The sequence below is a fragment of the Passer domesticus genome, chromosome 3, assembly GCF_036417665.1.
Source record: "Passer domesticus isolate bPasDom1 chromosome 3, bPasDom1.hap1, whole genome shotgun sequence".
Classification (NCBI taxonomy): domain Eukaryota; kingdom Metazoa; phylum Chordata; class Aves; order Passeriformes; family Passeridae; genus Passer; species Passer domesticus.
In genome coordinates, this window is record NC_087476.1 from 63,723,613 (window position 1) to 63,745,119 (window position 21,507).

Here is a 21,507-nt window from a genome sequence, read left to right on the forward strand (position 1 = left end):
TGTGGCTGAAGGAGCCTCTTCTCCAAAGGTGCCAAACAAAAGAAATCTTCTATTCCCTGGCCATGTGCCCACTCTGGGCTGATGAAAGCTTTGCATTCAGGTAGAAGGATAAATATTCTATTCCTTGTTCAGTAAGTGTAAAATCAGTGTGGAATCTGAATGTATTACCTAAAAACTGAATATAATATATAGAATATATAGAACCAAAGGCATGGTTTGATGGACCAAGATAGAAATTTTGGATCTAAAATCAGCCTGATTTTACACTAATACAGATTTTTTCCCCTCTGGCTGTGCACAGAAAGATTATAACAACAGTAGCCTATTTATAACATCAGAGTAACTACAAAATTGATTATCCTGGATTTATTGAACAGTAACTATTTACCCAATTTTGGAATTGCACAATACTTAATTTTTGTGGACTGCTAAGCATGCATGCTAATTTTAATTTGGTGAGATTTTGTAATTATTCATAGTAAGGAAAAACATAAACTCTGCAGACATTCAGACAATGCTAAAACTCAGCTTCCAGTAGCAGCTTCTGCAAATGAAACATACTGTATTTAAAGCTTTTCACTTTATTAACAATAAATTAATCCGTGGCATCACCAATCAACAAAACACTAAAGAGATAGTGAGCAGATTGTCTGTATAATGATCAGAAAGGCAACATCACTACCTTCATAAAAACTGGAGAAATGCCAATAAACTTATATACATGTACCACTTGCAACCATATGAACACTGAGCAGAAGAAATATATTTCCAAGTTTCTCCAATTTTTCTGTTAAGTAAGGCAATAATAAGCACAGCATCACAATTAACTACAACTCTAGGTATTGAGCCCTGACATAATGCAGTGCTCAGAGGAATGTGCAAAATAAACACCTGGATTTGCACTTTGATTCTTTGTTGTGTAAAATTAAAAACAACACAAAGTCACAACTCTTCTTGATTCCATTATCCAGAAAAACAAAGCAAAGCTGGAGAATCCAGATTGACAAAGATGTTCTCTCTCAGCCTGTAGTACCATTTGGAATATCTTGAGCATCGGCTAAATGTAGCTTTTGGCTGAAGCAAATCATTAAGGAATAACACTTTCACATACAGACAGGCATAAACAAGACAGCAGTGTTACACAAAACTCTGCTTACACTGGGGTATGCACCAGTCCAGACAAACTCTGTTCTGGTGAGTCCTATGCTAGTTCCCCACCAGCACATTAATATTTCTCAATGACACTTGAGCATTACATACCTCCAGCATTAGCCTGGGGATCAAAGGTGATGGCAGATTATTTTTATCACTATTACATATTATTATCACATTCCACTTGTCCTCTTTATGACGTCTGCCTTAAAGAGCTTTCCACGGATATGCAGGGAATGTAGATACCAGTGCAGGATATTAAGCCCCAGAAATTAGAGCCTTGCCTCCTCGGTGCATACAAAGTGTGTAAAAACAGAAATAACCAGATTGCAGCATAAGCAGAGTGCTACATTCCTCTGCTGCCATCCTGGCTTATCAAAAGCACAGTGTGAAAGACAAGCTGAGACATTCAGCTTTATCTTCCCTGTGGCCTAAGGGCACACATTTGTTCAGTTACCTAAGCTCTGCTGAAGTACCTGACCCTAGAAATAAAAAATTAGGTCAGCTCACTCTCCACAGTGAAGCAGTGATAAACAACCACACACATTTCTAGAAAAAAAAATAAAAGGTAATAGAATTTACTTATCAGTGGGACAGATGCTTCTGAATATTGTTGAAGGAATATTACTATGGATGTTTGTTCCAGAATGTCTCAAGAACATGCATGCAGAAAGACCCTGCTGCTGATGGGTTTTGCCACTGACAACACACTGTGGTACACAGGTGGTACATGGTAGCTAAATAAATCACCAGGTGAAAAAACAACCTATAATTAGATGTGTTAAGATACAGTCACTTATGTATTGGAAGAACCTAAAAATTGATGCTGTATTATAGTACTAATTTAGAAGCACAGCATCACAATTAACTACAACTCTAGGCACTGAGCCCTGCAGTGCTCAGAGGAATGTGCAAAATAAACACCTGGATTTGCACTTTGATTCTGTGCAAAATTAAAAAACAAACAACACAAAGGCATTATCAAAGGAATCTGACTCTTGTAAAGACATCAGTTACTAGGGAAACACGCTGCAATTTGACTACGGTTGGTAAATATAATGCAAAATAAATGTTTTAGAAAAAGGATACATAGATGAATTTAGTTCTTCTAGCTGCAATGTAAATGTAGAAATTATGAGAAATGGCACTTCTGTCAAAGAAATGCAACAATTATGCTGGTATGCTGAAATAAATACATTAAAACAATGAAGGAAATAACTAAGAGTTTGGGCTGAAATGTATGATTTCTTACAAAAATCAAATCAAAGCCACACTAAATTCTACACAATGAGCTAAGTTCCAAATTAAGTTTAAATCTACTGATCTCAAGAAATTTAAAGACATTTTAACAGTTCTGTTTTTTATGGAAATACCCTAGACAAAGTGTAGAATATACAGATCTATATTCCCTGTTATGTGTCACCTTCCCCAGATGCAGGAGGATGGACTGCAGGGAAAGTGGTTGTAGTTCCCTAGTACATGGGCTGTCCCTAAGCAGGCTGACATGCTCAGGCAGCTTTCAGCCAGCTGCTCCCTGCCCCAAAGCAACCAGCAGCTGTAACAAATGAAAACAACTCCTGTGTTTTCTCAGAACCAAGAGGAGGGCAGGGCACACCTTGGCTCATTGAAGAGCTACCTTCTCCTCAACTGTAAATCACTGCGCACACAGGAGCGGTATTTTCCTGAACTGAGCTTTGCTGTGGGCTAAGTTCCATGATTTCTACCTTCCCAGTACTTACATCTGACAGCAGTCTATCCAGGTTGGAATCACTGGCTAGTTTTCTTTTATCTTCAGGAAGTTCTTCCATCTCCCCATAGAGCTCCAGATTGAGGCGAGCAAGTTTCTCCTGCATACTCCGCACGTGTTCCATTTGCTCTATGGAACATTCATTTCCTAAAACAACAAGCAAAAACTTTATTACATAAAGAAACCCAAAAGAAAAAATGAAGGTGTGCAGATGCACCTTTTTCCATCAGAGAATTTAAACATCAATTTTATAAGTACGTTTACTTTCTTGATGATTTCTCACTGTTTCACTACTGAAGTTTCTGTCATCCTATTTGATGTTGTGTTGTGCTGAATTTACAGTGGCTATCCCAATGTTCTGAGTTTTTTAGAATGCATGTGGTTTTTCTATACTCTTGAATTTTTCTCTGATTCAGAAAGGCCCTGGTTTTTAACTTAAAATTTAGTAAAAAAACAACCTTCTTTCCAATTCTGATTTATCTAAGGGTTGCTTTCTTGGAACAGATGGTTTATAGAATACAAACTGCTCAGTTTTTTTTGTAAAATCAGTGTGAAATGGACACACTGATCTAACACTAAACTCCTGCAAAAGTATGCATGTATTTTTCTACTTAGTACAAGGGGGAAAAGAAGCAAAAATGTGCAATGTTTCTTCTAAAACCTCCATCAACTCTGAGGCTGTAAAAATACTAAGAAGCTAAGACAGAACAGTAACCTGGGTAAAATGAGCTTGCATTGAAATTCATAAAAGTTGTTACCAACAGTTTTAAATGTTCATATGCAACAAAACTGGGCACTAAATACAGTTACTTCTTCCTACATAAATAACTGACTTTAAACTTGGTGTCTTAAGGAAAGGTGCTTCCCCACTGGAAGGAATAATTAAATGGCATATAAATAACCTCACAACACAACCTTACAATGGGACTATAATTTAAAAATGCAGTAAGATGTATTAATGACGTTGATTTCATGTGGCAGAGTCCAACTGACAGCTGGCAGTCTGTCCACGCAGCACACTTGTTTGCAGATGTTAGCACTGTACAGCTACAAAAAACAACTACTGTACACTCACGATTCATGCACTTACCAAATGCCTGAAGTTTGCCAGAGTGGAAGTCATTCAAGAGACTCAGAAGTCCCCTTTCCATTTCCTGGACATCTGATACATCTGTGAGAAAAGAATGCTGGATTGGTGCTGCCTGTGCCCCTTTTGCTTCACCTCCTGGAGGTTTGGCTTTCTCTTTGATTACGCTAAAAAAATAATTGCACAAAACAAGTATTATTTCCTGCTTTCAATTTCACTGTAAATTTTAAATGTAAGGAAGTGTACATCTGAGCTTTGAAAACTAAATGGGAAATACACAGTGTATATTTCAGTCAATGCTTTTAGGATAAATACTGGACCACCATCTTGTCTTACAAATAAAGAACATCAGTATCTCAGCATTTTGATGCTGCAAAATGAAGGGTTCCAACAATCTGCTTTCCTGCTCACAGTAGGAACCATCAATGGACCACATCTGTGATGGCCATCTTAGTAATCTGAAGTGGGCCAGCATGACCCAGCAGTGACACGCAGGGCATTGGCACAGAGAAGACCTCTAAGATCACTGAGTCCAACCATTAACCCAGCACAGCCATGTTCACCACTAACCCTTGTCCCCAAGCACCACACTCACGATTTTTTAACATTTCCAGGGATGGTGATTCCACTACTTCCTCAGGCAGACACCATCTACATAAAATCACCCAAAAAGCATCTGCAAGCCAGAGAGAAACCCCCTCAAAAATCTCCTCTTGCCACAAACACCTATAGACTCCAACCCATGTGGAAAACAGCTGGTTATAAGCTTTGGAAGGTAACCTTGCTTCCACATAAATTTTCTTAGAGCTCTTTCTTTCAACCCATAAATAACATCCCAATTTTGTAAATCTCACCATCAAAACCACTCTCCCACTACTCCAATATACCAAATGAACCTAGTCCATGCCCGAACATCAAATTGCTAAAAATACTCCACAAGCCTTCCTGCAAGAAAATCATCAAAATTTCTGGATCTCCCATACACAGCACTTATTCAGAGCACCATGTGCCCATGATGAAACTACATGGATGACAAATAATAACCATATTAAATCCCTGTGAACACACAACCAATATGGAAATTAAACACACAGCTACCAGTGAGAAGCATGGTATGTTCCATCTCTGACCCAGAGACAGACAGACAGACTGCATCCTAATACAGTTTAGGTAGGAGGCTGTCCTGCAGCCTTATGATGAATTGTTCAGAACTTGATCCAGTGAAAAAATGTGAGCCTAAAAATTTTAATTTAAAATACTATAGGATATTAAAAAAATCACAGACTTAAAAAAGAGGATTTAATTAGTGAAGATAATGGGATTTAAAGCACAGTAAGCCCTACTCTTCCCATGCTCTGTAAAGTCTCTCTTTCTTATGGGAAATAATAATTCTTTGTCCAGACCAAGAGCTTCTGTAGTCTGTAAAACATCATATAGACCATATGCTATAGAAACAACCAGCAGCCCAACAATCACCATACCCAGTTCAACTCAGAGCAACTCAGTTTAGGTTGTGCTTCAATTTCAGACTTAATGGTTTGTACAACAGACAAGTCATCCATTTTTTCTACCCAATTCTAATGTTTAATAAAATATACTACTGGTCTTGGAAAACTTACTTCATTGCATTCTTGCAGATAAAGTGAAAGTTAATTAAATACTCTTACTCCATTATCACAACAGCAGTTCATCCTCACATTATCATGTCAATTAGCTCTCCTGCTTGGAAAGTTCAGACAATTGTCTGTATCAGCACTGCTTGGTGAGTTTAACAATTGTGCCAGAATGGCCAGAACTTACAGCAAAAAGGACATTTTCTTCTCTAGACAATCTTGTGGACTGCAATAAATTAATTTCTAGTAAATCCCAGGAGAATGTTGAGCAGACTGTTCAGTCAACTGCAGAAGCCACCGATTTATAGCACATTAGTATTTACTAATATTTCCCTCTAAGTATTAACACAGTTTTCCTGAAAAATAATGTATAGATTTTACATTGCAGAAATTCATTATTCATCAGGCAAATACTGCATCCCTCAAACAGACTCTCTGTGCTGATGCTGACAGTTCTGTATTTAATCTTCACCTAAAACTCAGAGGTCAGTCAATTCTGCTGCCTCTCTCCACTCACATTTCACTTTAAAATTCCTCTTCATTTATTTATCGACTGTGTCTGCCACAGCCAAGAAACAGAGGTAAATTAATGTTCTCGAACTGAAACCAATGTATCATCAACAAAACACAAACTATTCTGGTGTGGTGCTTTCTGAAGAACTGAATGTCTCTCTTTACTCTGCCCCAACTGAGAGGTTCCCAAATCACAAAACACCTGGAAATTCCAGTTCTAGCTCATCCTGTTTAATTTATGACCTTCATTTCCTGCCGTACTTGTCAGTTCCAACCTTGCAGTCGTGTAATATTTATTTGTTGCTCACAGCTGCACATCTGGGGCTCTACTGTTTCCCCATATGATGCCCAAATCTGATCACCCAGCTTGTGTCTTTCACCAGTCACATCAGGCTACATTCAGCTAAATTGTTGTTGGTATGGGTTTACAGTACTGTGTAACATTTCATTAAGCTTACAAGAAAAGTGCAAAACACTTCATTTGCTGTAAAATAACCATCACATTGCATTAAACATAAATCATGTTGCTAAAAAAGATACATCATCAAAACTTTTCACAAGTCTGAAACTCTTCTGTCACAGCCAGTCTGAACAACCTCTAGACTGTCTTAGGTTCTGGCTGTCACTCCCGCTAAGTGTGCAGATGCCCCGAGCTTACCGTTTTAGCTTTGGTTTTTGTACGGCAGGCTGTGGGGCAGGGTTGGAAAAGGCTGTACTTTTACTGACTGGCACTGAGCTTTTCTTGGAGTTAGCAACCTGAGCAGAGTGACTGGAAGATGATTTGGGGCTCCTCCTCTTGATCTTCCTTTCTTCCATTTCTTCCAATTTACTGCATCTAGACTAATGTCTTCATAGAGAAGAAAAAAAATTGAGGAAAAATCCATTAAAAGCAAGTGGAAAGACAGCTCGTGGAAAGGAAACCTGTAGTTCTTTCAGAGATGAGCACTCATTTCTGAGAACAAGAGAACCCAGCTTTCAGGAGAACCTGCCTGGCCTGCTTGATGAGCAGAAAGGGCAGGACTTAAAACCTCCATCAGCCAACAGGTACCTCCCAATGATCCCAAGCACTGTGTCCCGTGGAGTGCGCCTCGGAAACACCGCCACTGCTCAGGCCAAACCCCGCCAAGTGCTGTGGCACGGGGACGCTGTGACGCAGCTGCTGTCACTGCTCTTCTACACCTGCTATTACTGCTGCAGCTCTCGCTGCTACTGCCGTGACTCGCTTATTGTATTGTTATTGCTGCTTACGGTCTTGTTATTACTGCTGGTTGTTGTGGTCATTACCCCGGCACCACGGGCGGGCCCTGCCCCGCCCAGCCCCGCACGCACAGCCCACCGTGTGCGGTTACCGGGCGCTCCCTCCCACCTCCTCTGGCACCCGTTACACCTCGGGACGGGCACAGGCCGCCGCGGGCACGGCGACGTGACCCGCGGGCGCCATCGCGGACCCGCCGCTACCTCCCGGGATGAGGAGCCCCCTGCGCGCAGCCCGGGCAGCCGCGTACCCGTACCGCCGCTCCATCACCGCGGGGGCTCGGGACGCGGGCTGCGCTCCGGGAGCACCGGGAACAGCGGGAACAGCGGGAACAGCACGGAGCCCCCGTCCCGCCCTCAGCCCCGGCCCCGGCCCCCCGCAGGCCCCGCCCCCTACCTGAGCGAAGCCCCGCCCCCCGCAGCGCGCGCGGACCCCCGCGGAAGCGCCCGGCCCGGCCCGGCTCGCGGATCACGTGAGGGCGGGGCGGCCCGGCGCCGCCGCGAGGTGCATTGTGGGAGCCCCGCCCCAAGCCGCCGTCTCCCCCGCGGGCGGACTACAGCTCCCAGAACGCCTCGCGGCGCGGCGCGGTGGGCGGGCTGCGGGCCCCCGGCCAGGGCCAGGGGTTTCTCCCGAAATATTCCAAGTTCGCACGTGTTAAAGCACCGTGCTGCCGACCTGGTCCTTGCCCAGGTCTGCCTTCTACCCTGCTCACTCCATCTCCTGCCTGTAATTGCACCCCAGCCGCAACCCGCTCCGTACTGAAGAGGCCTCGGCTGCTTTTGCTTTTAGGGCTTCACTGAGCAGCGGGCACCTCACACTAATGATTTATGTGGAGCCCCAGTCGGGGGCCAGACTCATTTGTAGCCTTTGTTACCTGTGTTTATTAGCAAAAGTTCACAGCCAGTTGAACTGTGCTTATACAGGGGCAGCCGAGCCCGCCGGGAAATGACCCTCAGGTGTTGCAAGGCATCGCTGTCCCCAGATAGGGCCAGCAGCAGGAATTCTCCCCAGGACAGGCTGGGAGAACTCAGTATATTCACGTGGAGCTGTATGGGCTAGCAAGTTCCAGCCAAGAAGACATAGTGTTTAGCTGAGCCAGGGCAAGTTTAGGTTTGACATCAGGAGGAATTTCTTCACAGAAAGGGTGACTAGCCATTGGAGCGGGCTGCCCGGGAAGGCGGTGGAGTCACGGCCCGCGGGCTGTAAAGGCGAGGCTGGACGGGGCACTGAGGGCCGTGCTCCAGCTGACAAGGCGCTGCTCGGTCACACATCAACTCCATGGTCTCAGAGGCGTCTCCCAGCCCAATTGTTCCCCGCAGCCCTGCAGGCTGGAGGGGGCGGAGCGGAGCGGCCATCAGCCCGCGGCGGGCCGTGCCCGGGGCCGTGCCCGGGGCCGTGCCCGGGGCCGTGCCCGGGGCCGTGCCCGGGGCCGTGCCCGGGGCCGTGCCCGGGTGTCAGCCGCAGGGACACGGCCCCGGCAGTGCCGGTGCCCGCCCGCAGGGGGCAGCGCCTCCCCGCGCTCCCGCCGCTCCCGGTGCCGGCTCCCGGCTCCGCCTGCCGAGGCACCGCCCGCGGGAGCGGCCGCCGCGGGCAAGGAGCGGCCATCCGCGTCCCCAGCACAGATGTGCCCGGCCCGGGTGTCGTCCCAGATAAACGAGGAGCCCCGCTGCCACGCTGAGCTGGATGCAGCTCTCAGTGTCATTTCCGACCTGGATTTCAGTCCTGAGTCGTTGGCTTGCAGGAACTTAATTTTCAAGGCAGGCAGTATAATTAGCAGGGTGTGCCTACCTAGCCTGAGTAATTAAGGAGCTCAGCCCCACCAAGGCTGTTTCCTTGGTGCTGTCGCTGTTGCGTTTCTGGTCGTCGCTTCTCACCTCAGTGCTCCCTGCCGGTCGTGGCTTTGTGGACTGGAATGGTCGGCACACCTTTCCTACCTGGGCTGGTAGCCCGAGCTGTTTTCTCCCCTCGTGAAAGTAGTTTGTGACCTAGAGAAATGAACTTATCAACTATCTCTACAACCTGTCAGCTTGAATTTCTTAAACCTGCAATGAGATTGAGAAGCGTGTTGTTCATTGCGGTATGTTTTGTGAGGAAAACTCTCAGACGTTACTCGCACACCAGCTGTGAGAGGTGCTATAATCCGCATCAACCACGGTGATAAAACATTGACCAGAAGCTTTGCTGGTGTTTGCATGTGTGTGTCTCAGTATGAAGCTACATCATGACTTAACAGGTGTGCAGCACCTAGAATGCATCCCTATCTCTGTCTAAACTGTCCGTGATACCAGGAGAATGATTCTCCAGTCATATCCTGATACTGGGTATGAACCTTTTTATGGACTTTGAATTAGACCTGAGGGCTATTAAATAGCGGTGTCTCATTGAGACTTGGATGGGATGTTACAGCTGTGAGACCCAGTGGTCACGCAACAGACCCAAAAGGGGAGATTGTCTGTCAAAAGGAGATTCCATTTGGAGTGTTTCTCATGTGAATGACAGAGACCGAATGTCTACTGAAGGTCGCCCTATAGACAAAGTAATTCCTTGCAGTGGGACACAGTTTGGGTCTGAGGAGCTGGATCAGTTCTGATACACTGTGACCAGAGTTGTTGGAAGAGGTGAGTGATAGATTAGCGATAGATTAGCGATACACTGACAGCTCACCTGCGGGAATAAACAACCTGAGGCTCTTTGCGTGTAGGCAACTGAGAATGCACTGGAGATGCATTACACAAAAAGGCAGTGGCACAAGACTTGAGGGACAGGTAGAGAAGCTGAAACAGTTGATTCTGTAATACAAAGGGCTTGTGGTATCTGGTTTGGCATGCGCTACAGGGAAACAAGAGCTAGCAAAAGTCACACGGGCTGTGAGCCAGTCACAGGACTGCCCAAGCAGAATCCTCATTTGCACACATACATATATGTGTGCATACAAATATACAGGGGGATACAAAAAGTGGACAAAATGAGACTTACAGGCAGATTTCTGCAACCATTTGGGAAAATGGTATGAGAGAAATACTGCTTCTCCATGGTAATGGAGAAATGTTGGGAATGTTTGTGTTCATGCAGCTCATTTCTCACATGCTATATGAGCAAGTAAATGTACCTGCCTTGCAGTTGGTATATAGAGGTGTGGTTTGTTTTCCCCGTGTGATTAAAGGTGTTCTGTGTGATGGAAGGTGACTGGATGTCCTTTGTTTCTACCAAAGCAGTTGAAACAGAATGACTGATGGTTTGTTTTTAAATAAAGGGGAAATGTTTCCATCACTAAGCATTTTTTAAATAAAATTACTTTCATATTCAGGACGCAGTTGGATTCCACAGTTAACCCTGCTTCAGTTTAGTGTCTCAGTAGGAGGGAACAAATACTATAGAAAAGACAATAAATTTTAGCATGCAGGAAATATTTTGCTCCAAGTGAATTACTTATCCCTGCACACTACATCACATTAGAATTATTATTAAGGTGCCTCTGTTATTTTTATATCTGATTTAACAGAGCCTACCAGGGCAGATATTTGGAAAGCCTCAGACTTTATGTTTTCACAGAGTAAATAATTCTGTAGTGAATAATTAATTTCTTTTAAAATAAATATAATAGTAAGTTAAGAGCAAAGAATTAAAGGTAGTATGGTCTTGATTTGTTACGAGAAATCCTATTGCAGATAACACTGTTGCCTAGAATCAAATAGAGTTTGAGGGAGGAAAAAGGCATGTTTTGGACTATCTCTATCTGAGATTTTGCCTAATTTTGTATTGTGATAATGATTCGTGGTCCAGGAAAGGCTTTTTTCTTCCTTTAAAAGGCTTTTTTTTTTTCCTGACAACTCCACCATGCATTACAGGGGTAACATTTGTGTACACTTGTTGACTGAAATGCTCCAAGGGTAACAGTGTTTTAATGGCAACAATGTTATTGTTAAAGCAGCAAATTAAAAACTTAATTGAATATGATTTTATTTACATGTATATCTCCTTACAAACTAGAGGCCCACCTTTGAAGATGCTTTGAAGAAGAACTTCAAAGTTAAATCTGTATTTTGTATTGAGATATGCATGCAAATAAAATCAGATTCTTCTTTCTGAAAACCCTATTCAGTTAACATGAGATGGCAAGTTGGTTCTAAAGGCTTCCAAGACAGTGATGAAAGCACTGGGTTCTTTTGCTTTTATAATTAATTTCAGGTGTATTTCACAGTTTGGCACCTTGTACTCGTGGAATCCTGACATTGCTACAGCATCACCTTCCAAAAAAGAGCATGGTCTGGGACCTATCTGCTCATAGGAAGGAAAGTACTTATTGCTGGTTTGTGAGGAGCAGCATAACAAGGTGAATATGTATCTGTCAGCCAGATAAATGTGCAGAACAACGCAGCAAAGTTGAAATTATACATATAACTAATTACCACTGGAGTAATACGGATGTAGAATTGCGTGGGTTAGACACATGTACTCTTTACTGATTGGTGATGGATATGTCCTCAAGAAAAGTGACTGAAAATGTGTCAACATGTATACTTACATTGTATCTCTCTCCCCATACTATCATTATACTAAGTGAAGGAATATCATACATAAGATCATATAAATCATTAGATTTATGTGCTATTATTGATCAGTTTCCACATCTCTAATATGAATAGTCCATTGAAATCAGTGCTGTTACACAAGAACAATTAGTTTAAAACCTCCAACAGCATTGTGTGCTTATGAAGTATTCTGATTGCAAAAAATCAATACTTGATTAGTTACCAAGACATTAAATACATGAACTGCTTAAGAACTGAACAAATATTTTACCTGAATGTGGATGAAGAATAAAGGACCTCCTTGGGCCAGCAGTGTGGTAATTCAGGCAGCCAGGACATAGTGATGAGGGAGGAAGGAGGGAGAACAGAAGGGACTTGCTGAATCCCTTGGAAGGCAGCAGTCATCCCAAGAACTAGGCCTTTGAGGCCCAAATGTCCCTGGACAGCCCCACCTGTCCCCCACCCCAATGCCCAGGAGTCCAGGATCCCCACTTCAGCTCAGCCTGGCGACTTCAATTCCTGCCTAAGCATCTCCAAATCTCTCTTCAGCTCCTGCATGGACACCTGGAAAATGATTTTTAAAGAATGTTATAAATATATCCACTAGTTAGTCTGGATTTCACATTCACAGTATCATGGAAGTAATAGTGGTTGGGAAGCACTCCTGGAGGTCATAGCAGCATGAGCTAACTCAGTTTGTAAGAGACATCATGAGGTCTGAGTCAACTGTGTCCATAGACCAGGTTCCCAGATTTTATCCAGCCTCTCTAGAAAATTTTCTAGGATGAAATCTGCACCAGTGTTCTCTAGCACAGCCTCCTCCTCAGAGCAGGGCTACTGCCACATCAGGCCAGCTCTGCCTTTGTCTGGCCAGGCCTTGAAACATTCAAGAATGGAGACTCTACAACCCCTGCAGACAGTTTGCTCCAGTAGTGCATTACTATCCTGGTGAAGAAGATTTTCCTTATACAATTTTTAGTTGCTTAAGAACATGTTAATATTTTTATGTGTTCAGAAGATATAGAAGCTATTGTACAATTACATTTACCTTCCTCTAAATATTTAAATATTTGTAATATGCATTAAGATCCCAAATAAAAAAGCACTTTAGAACTGTACTTTAGTTGTTTTAGCAATCCCAGTACTCCAGGTGGAAAAGGAAGAAGTCTGTCATTGGTTCTGCCAGCACAACCAGTATTTCAGGTACAGTCCCAAACCAATAAAATTTGTCAGACTCTGTCAGGAATGTAAAACTAAGATTACCCATAAATGCAATGGTGGTTCCCTAGTGCTTCATGTGTTCTCCTTTAGAATTATTTCAAAATGGTTTCCATGGTTTTAGATGCTGGCATGTTGTAAAAAGAGTAGGGTTTTCTGAAGGATAAGGATGATGGCTGATCTCCATCTCACCACACTGTCTTGCTTGGACAATGCTTGTTTACACGTTAAAATACATTATAATAAAATAATTCCATCTACATTATAATTAAATAATTTAGTTTCACTAATTTTATTGTAATAAAACCTTTCTCACAGGACTCAACCTGTTGATAGACATGAGAAAAATCTGGGGTAACATGGCACCACTCCTGCAAGCATGTTCAGTAATTGACAACAATGAACTTCATATGAAGTTTTAAAATAAATTAAAATAAACCTTCAGCAAATTCTTCCCCCTTGAGCAGCCTGCTGAATTATTTTTGCAGGTAGTCACTGGGCTACTCACTGTAAATAGAACAATATTTACAATCACTTTAAAATTATTTAAAATCATTATAGTGTTTACAGGATTCTATGAAAATTAGCTAAAATGAACCCTTATAAACCAAAATGGGGAGTAAATTCTAGAAACAAGACCAGATCAGAAAATGCATGACAAAAGGTTCTTCTTCTCTCCAGCTGGGGATGTATTGTGCAAAGTATGCTTTCTAATGCATATTATAGAAGTAATACTTGGAAGGGATTGCTGGATTTTATGTAAGGTAAAATTGGTAACACCTGTTCTCAGCAGGCACCTGCTCTTTTCCACTTTTAAATATTGAATAATGTTTATTATTAATTTAGTACAAGATAGAACATGCAGCTCATATCACAAAGAAACAATGTGCATTCTTTTTTTTCTGTAGCCTCTTTTTTAAGCTGTTCAGTAATTTATCACAAGAAGACCATACTGGAACGAGACCTTGCAGGAAAAAAAAAAAAGCCAACAGCCTTAAGGTCACAACTGAAATGAAATCCTTGCTCAGTTTTTTTAATAGTTCGGCTAAGTGCCTACAAAAATGGGTTTATTTTCTTTGCTGGTGTTTACACTTCATGTCAGTAAGAAGAAACTACTATTCATATCGTCTCCATGAGATGCCACTGAACAGTATTACTAGCACAGAGTAACCCAGGCATGCCAGGGAAGGCTGAGTAAATAACATTTAACTTTTCAAAGCAATTTCAGCCTCACCTCCACTATGTACAAACATAGGCTTGAGGGCATAATCACCTGTACACACCTCTGAATGTCATGGGCAAGAATCCCAATGATGTGAGACTCTGTACAAACTCAGGGAGCAAATAAATGCAATTCCTATCACACAAACCCTAAACCAGATGGATACAACACAAAAGAGGAAAAAGGAAATGTAGATTCCTGTAGATAACCTGTATCTACGTGATCCACCGTGTCAAAGGTTCTGCTGGCATCAAGGGCAATGATGAATTCATAGCTTACGGGAAAGAATTTGTAGGTGGGTTTTTTTGGATGGATCATTTGGCTTAAAAGAAAACTGGTCAAACTCACAATTTTCTTTTTAAGCCACACAATACAAAACTATCTCAAATATGTGGGGTTTTTTTTTCTTTTTTCTTTTTTTCTTTCTTTTTTTTCCCCAGTGGTAAACTTCATATCCAAAATTATAAGCCTCATTTGGAAACTTCAGCTCAGGAAACTCCAGTAATTTTTCCAAGTGAGATCTGTGAAAATTATGCCTTAAAGAACTGTGAAGGCAAGCAGGTATGTTTCCTTTATTGAATGTGCTAAGAGTATGAAATACAGCTCTTATACTTACAGTTATAGAAATAAACTTATATTCTAGAAATATAAATCAGATTATTATCTTAATATCAAAGTAGGGTTGTGAGTTATTTGCAGTCTGCAATTTTTCCTGGTCAGATTTGTAGTCAGCCTCGAGTAATTTCTCTGTGCTGTTTAGAATCTACAGCTTGGTGGTTTAGTACAAATACAACTGCTGCAATGTTTTAAGAGCATCGAGTGACTTTTTTTTCCAGGCTAGAAGATATGTTACTGAGAAGTTCCACTGGCTAAATGTCTGTTCTCTAAAAGCAGACATTGGAAAGCATGTTTGTAATTTCAGCCTCTGTTTTGTTAGACATATACAAATGCAGAACTAAAAACAAACACAAATCCATTCCCTAAAGAGAATAAGTGTACACAGCAATATCTTTACAGAAAACTGTTTCCAAGCAATGCAGACATTAAACAGTATTCTAAAGTTTCCTTTTTAATATAATTTTACTCCAGTAACTCTAATTAGCAAAGGAAAAATTAATCATCTCAAGCATTTTCCTTTGCGTTGAAAATGCTAAAGAGGAATAGCAACTAGAGTTCTCAGCTCCAAACAGGACAACTGTGACAGTGGACAGCATATTGATGTAGGATAAAGAGGGTCTTTGGAGAAAAATGTTTAAGTCTTAAATATGAGCTTTTAAAATAAATTAGTGATGAAATACAGTGGGCATGTGAGCAGCATGGTTTCACTGAAGGCTATTGTTTATAACTAATAGTTAATTATAGTATGGTACAGTAGATATTTGTAAGAAGAATTCTATTTTAAGGCTTTCTTAAATTATTGGTAATAGAATAATGGGTGTAAATGATACCTCCTTTTAAAGGAATATTAATAAGCTCCCTCCACCTATTTGGAAAGCATGGTAGAGTTACAGAGTTCAGTGGAAAATGACTGACTGTATGGCTTCAATGGATTGTGGATCACAATGATTGTGTTAGTATTCAAGACTGCAGTTGCAGCTGTCCTTAAATGCAAAGCACAGAAAAATTGACACACCAAAGAGACAAATTGGAATAATTGTAACACTGTTTCTTTAGTTTTGTTTTGGTTTTATTTCTTTTTTTCTGTGTATATACAACCGGGGATTAAATATTCAAACTTCTGGAAAGAGACCACAAGGGTGAGTCCTGGAAGAAAGCGAAATACAATCAACTATGTTTTTTCCTTCTAAAGAAGCTATTCCTGAAATACACTGAAATTCTTTACACTTTCTTCCACCTCATTTCTAAGAAAAAACTAAACAGAACTTCTCTAGCTGGATTTCACTGTATTTAAAAGTTGATTCCTCTGATATTAAGTAAAGCATAATATATTTTTTTCTTGAACTAATGATTTATTTTGCTAGAAATTATTAAAACTGGGCATGTTCATAGTTCTCTAAGGAATGTGTACTCTGCCAAATCTGAAAACACTTGGAAGAGAAAGAAAATCTATCTTGCATACTGTGCTACAGTTTTTTTTTACTGATTTATGAACAAGACACTGATGCTTACCTTGTACAGTTTGTTGGGTCCATGCAGTGAAATAAACACAGCTGCATTTATTACAGCAATTGCATAATCACATATTTGGTACTCCCAAACTTCTGGGAATATTCAAAGAGCAGTAAAAATCCTAATTTCCCTTACCCTCTCTGTTACTCTCAATTTGTTTTATATTTAATATAAGGCTTTAGTTTGTATAAGTTAGATATTTTAGTAGAAATGATTCTGCAACAACAGAATCTAAATTATCTGTAATTTAGATCATTTGCCCCAGTTGTAAAGACTGGTACTGCCATTGCATAGTTCATAGAAAATACAAAGGTGCCACTTGTCACAGGTATTGCTTTGAGCAATCCTCTGGTCAGCTACTCCACGTAGCATAGACTTTACTACTCAGCGTAATTTCTAGATATCCATAATGCCATCCATATTTCAAACAATTATTTTGGAATATTAATATATTTTTTACTTTATTGGCAATGTGCCAGTCTTTGAGACTGCCTTTATATATAAACAAAACCACCAAGCTTTGCAGCACAAACACATTGTATTTCATCACAAACATCACCAGGTAGGTGAAATTGTGCAAAGGAAAATAAACAAGGCAGCTAGAGACCTTTAATGATCTACCACAGTGACAAAGTCTTCCCAAATGAATATTTAGGAAGGAAAAAAAATTCTGGCATCATGCAAGTATTCAGAACATGAGTATGCTAAATATATTTAGGAAATAATTTGTCTTTTCTTTAATCTGAAAATGGAGAGGGGAGTTTAGACAGCGGTGGAGTCACAGATTTCTGCACACACACCCACTATAATTTCACCAGTGACTGTTTCATCCACAGTGGAGATCCCAGGGACAAGTCATGCTCACTCACAAGGAAGAGAATGGGGAAATCTGTGCTGGTTGATAGAGGGTTTATCATGCCCTCTGTTTTTTCAGTGACCAAACTCTGCATTTTGTTTGCAAGGCAGAAGCTCAAAACTCATTCATGACTGACTGGCATACCATCCATTTGTGTTCATAACTGAATTGAAACAGGGTGGCATATTTTTAAAAAAATGTTGTACATTGAGTTTAAAGAAGTACTTTGCTGTAGCTGTAGTCCCTGTTGGTAGGCAGCTAATAACTAAGGAGAAATTCAGTTCTGCTTTGGTGACCAGCACAGTCTGCATGTTTGGGATGCAATTAAGAGGCTTTTGTCCGTTGGATGTATTGTTTACCCTGAGTCCTGAGGCATTCTTTTGAGATGATAATCAGCTCTGTTAAAAGAATACAATTTCATCTTGTTTGATGGAATGTTTTTTTCTAATTGTTTTAGGATTTGGTACAATATTTATTTAGTGAATCAAAATGTAAACTGTGTAATTGCTTCAAAGGAGACCAAACATAATACAATTAGAGAAGACATAAATGTGGTCAGTGTCCTAGATAAATAAAAATTATACACAGAATTTACACAAGCTTTTGACATGATCTGTTTTCATTAAAGCTAAGGACAGCAGCAAATGTCTTTGGTCAGCATCTATGAAATTTCCATATGTATTTATTCTGATTTTCAGTTGATAATTCCTACAGCTTTTGTTTTTCCAGATGAAGGTTTTCTTGCACAAATAATGACATCCATATTCCTGTTGTACAGTCACTGGCTGTTTGCATACCTGTAGCTATGTAACTCAGTAATAATGAATAGTTATACGGGACTTAGATTAGATATAAGAAAGAATTTTTTCATGGTGAGGGTGCTGGGGCACTGGAATATGTAGCCCAGAGAAGCTGTGGACAACCCATTCCCTGAAGTGGTGAAGATCAGGGTGGGTGGGTCGTTGAGAAACCTGGTCTAGTGGAAGGTGTTTCCACTTTATCCATGAAAAAAATGTATCAGAAGTTTTTCTGCTATGGAAGAAGTGGAAGCACAGAATGTCCTTTGTTAGGAGACACAGAAAAGCCTCAACCAATGAAGAAAATTAGTATGGCAACTCTGGGAGTACTATTATTGACCCATTGAGATAATTTCTCAACACCTTGGTTTCTCTTCGGGGAGGTATAGCCTGGGTTTGTTTCATTTTCCAAGAATTGGAGTCTTAAAGGCAGGTTGTCTCTGAATTCCACACAACCATGGTGACTGACAGTCTTTTTTTTGCACGCTACTCAATTGCATACCAGGACCAAAACCCTCTGATGATCACTTAAGTTCTGAGAGGGCTGTTATGCTATAGTTGTATTTTCCTAGGCCCTATGACCTCTTGCAAGTGTTTCTATTGACAGTCTCGACTGCCTCCACTGTTCAGCTCCCCTGAGAATGATCCAACATACTGCTGTGTCTCGAAGGGCAAAGAGTAGGTTTTCCTGCAATTTTTTTCATAGCATGTCCCCTGCCTCCTTTCATGCAGCAGAGCTGCAGCTCTTCTACACTGATGACTTCAGATGCTTGCAGAGCAAGCTTCAGATCATGCATCTGTGAGCAGGAATGGAAGGAAGGAAGCAGGGGTGAGAGGGCTCCTCTTTTAGAGGCAAAGAGCTGCTGCACGTTGTTGGTGTGCAGTTGAATCATATCCTTAGGCCATCACAACTACCGCTTCCTCCAGTGTCATTCCCACTGCAGTTTGATTGTTCCATTGCACCACTAGTAGCATGGCTTTTATCCAAAGACAACTCTGTATAGATAGAAAAATGAGAAAGGGTTTGAGAGGTTATAGGCAGGCTGAACACAGCGTGCTGACTCTCACACTTCTGTGGATAGGCAGAGCACTGTAGCACACAAAAGCTCAGGCCAGAACAACCCAAGGTCTAAACCACAAGCTGGGCAGACTCAAAGAATAAGTTGCAGCTTAATGTTAGTGAGAAAAGAGAAAAATCACTGGGACTGGTGCAACAACCACTAACCTTTAAGAGAGTGCTCAAGAAAATACTGAACTTATCTATGTTGAAAGTGTGAATACATCTACTCAGTTCTTTGAATAATAGGGATGAAGGCATTGGACTTACACTACTGTCTTTGTTTAATGTTGATAATAATATGATGAAGAAAATTAGAAAAAAAGCACTGCAGAACAAAACAGAAAATGCAGCTCAGTTCCAAGCTTCATGTAAGCATATGATCCAGGCATATGCCAGACAAGGAGAGCTCAGGGTTCACAAATGTTGGAAATTATTAATGTTCAGGAAAACAGAACCTTGTAAGTAACCTGTGTCAGAGACAAAGCTGTCATCATCAGAGAAATTCTGCTATTAGTTTTAGAAGAATATCCACAATATTCTTTTTCTGGACAAAGAAGGTCTTTTGGGCCATGCTGGATGTTAACTCAAGCACATAAAAATACCAGTTCCTGATATTGGTGAGCTGGAAGAAAAGTAAGGCTTGAAAGTTCTGCTGCATAGTCAGGCAAAGGTGATCTGTGGCCTAATGTAGTAGTTTAGAAGTCTGGAGAAACTGAGCAAAGCAGCTGTAATTTTTTTAGCTGTAATTGATTTTATAATTTGATATTTATATAATGCACAAAAAATATGTAGTCATGAGGGGACAGACTTTCTTGGGAATCATATCTACTCCCATTTGTTGTCTATCTTATACAGGTTTCTTTGAAAAGGGTTTTCTACTAAGACAAATGACTGCATGAAGATTAAAAGAGCCCAGTGACCCAGTAAGACTGAAAGCATCCACATACTTTTGGTTAACCAAGAAAGAATAAAATGTCAGAACTTTTCTTGCAGAATTGTCTCTGTTTTAAGCTTACACCAAACTTCTACAGCTTAACAGCTAAAGTAAGTAAAAAATACATAAGCTGGCTCTGTGTCTAGGACATTGAGCTTGCTTTCTCCACTACAAACAAGAGCTCATTGGAGCTGCTCTGAGAGTGACCAAGAAATGTCCTCCTCCATCCCTACAAGTTACACTGTTGTCATTTCTGTGTATCCATTTTGGTTGGGTTTTCCTAGCCTACACAGGCAAACAGCTTCAATCTGTGGGATAAAATACAATGGATGAGTTTGATGATCCCAGCTGACTACATCTAAACTACCCTCTTGGCACAAAAGTACAATTTCAGCAAGAGCTGCCTGATGTGACATGGCTGACCCTGTGACTTTTGTATTACTGCTCACCACTTGCTTCTGAGAGCCCAAAAGGATTGCAGCAGCAAGCTGAGGAAAGAGAGCGTTCACTCTGCAGCAGGTGATGAGTAAGTCCCACAAGACTTTCCTTCTATTTCTTGAAGTGGTACATGAAAGTTATTAGGTCTTTAATTTGGTAATTTAACTTGATGCTTAAAATGCCGAAGGATGAAAGCTACAATTCAGACATAATGAACTTTCCAGTGAACTTGAACTTTGATTAAAAGTGTAATAAATATTAGCTTGAACTATTTAGTGGAGTCTCTGCTGTCCTTTTGTCTACCTTTCTCCTTTGTCTCTCATTTTACTGTACTCTGTTCCTCTTCTGAGAGGATCTCCCACTCCTGACTGAGGGTATTTGGAGGTGTGAGACCCAGAACACGGGGTCACAGCTCTGCCAGGCATTGTAGCTGTGCAAGTGGAAGTGATTGCTACCCACTGAGCTCACAGACCTCCTTCTGCATCCTCCTAGTGGATGCAGCTACATGGAAAGCTTGCTCCCACCAATTACACAATTGCCAAAAAACTGCACTGTGTGAGCTCATGGGGTCATGATGAGCTCACCCAAGGACAGGGATGGCTCCCCCGAGGGCAGTGCCCTGCCACTGGGGCAGTCACCTTCCAGCCAGAGGTGCCTGCCTTGACTCAGTGTCCCAGATTTAAAAGAGTCAGGAGCATCCTCACTGCTCTGTCAGAAGAGGAAACATTTTCCAGTTTTAACCTCTGGAAACAGACAATGTGTACAGCTACCTGAGGGAGATGGGGTGTCCCTAAGAAAGTCTGTACTTCTGCTGAATGTAGCATTTTAAATGCTTCCTTTTAGCATGGTGAATACTTTAAATCCCTAACTCTGTAAGTATTTAAGCTTCATTTTCTTTCCTATGTCCCTTCCTTTAGCACAGAAACAACCTTCACTAGTTTCAGTTAACCTAT

At 41.2% G+C, this 21,507-nt stretch overlaps 1 protein-coding gene and 1 long non-coding RNA gene across 6 annotated transcripts; one reads left to right on the forward strand and one right to left on the reverse strand.

Annotated features, from left to right (window-relative positions):
- Window positions 1-565: 565 nt before the first annotated feature.
- On the reverse strand, window positions 566-7,902 carry CCDC28A (coiled-coil domain containing 28A). 5 transcript variants are annotated; one of them, XM_064413550.1, is made up of 6 exons: window positions 7,764-7,902; window positions 6,771-6,959; window positions 3,990-4,153; window positions 2,892-3,046; window positions 2,242-2,264; window positions 566-1,074 (listed from the first exon to the last, which is right to left on the reverse strand). In XM_064413550.1, exons 2-6 carry the CDS (start codon window positions 6,926-6,928, stop codon window positions 1,020-1,022), a joined length of 555 nt encoding a protein of 184 aa, XP_064269620.1. In that variant the 5' UTR covers window positions 6,929-6,959; window positions 7,764-7,902; the 3' UTR covers window positions 566-1,019. The 5 variants fall into 5 exon arrangements, with proteins under 5 accessions (XP_064269620.1, XP_064269621.1, XP_064269615.1 ...); XM_064413551.1 differs by having other exon boundaries at window positions 2,242-2,302; XM_064413545.1 differs by lacking the exons at window positions 566-1,074; window positions 2,242-2,264 and having other exon boundaries at window positions 2,781-3,046.
- A 1,088-nt stretch (window positions 7,903-8,990) lies between these two features.
- Window positions 8,991-21,248, forward strand: LOC135296775 (uncharacterized). Its single transcript, XR_010358779.1, has 3 exons — window positions 8,991-9,985; window positions 14,780-14,900; window positions 20,038-21,248. It is a non-coding gene; the product is annotated as an uncharacterized LOC135296775 (long non-coding RNA).
- The last annotated feature ends 259 nt before the right edge of the window (window positions 21,249-21,507 follow it).

Excerpts from the sequence above, each read along its gene's own strand:
- CCDC28A (XM_064413545.1), bottom strand. The coding sequence starts at position 6,928 with ATGGAAGAAAGGAAGATCAAGAGGAGGAGCCCCAAATCATCTTCCAGT. Across the intron at positions 4,154-6,770 it reads CAAAAACCAAAGCTAAAACG|CGTAATCAAAGAGAAAGCCA; the intron begins GTAAGCTCGGGG and ends TTATTTTTTTAG. Across the intron at positions 3,047-3,989 it reads TGGCAAACTTCAGGCATTTG|GAAATGAATGTTCCATAGAG; the intron begins GTAAGTGCATGA and ends TTGTTGTTTTAG.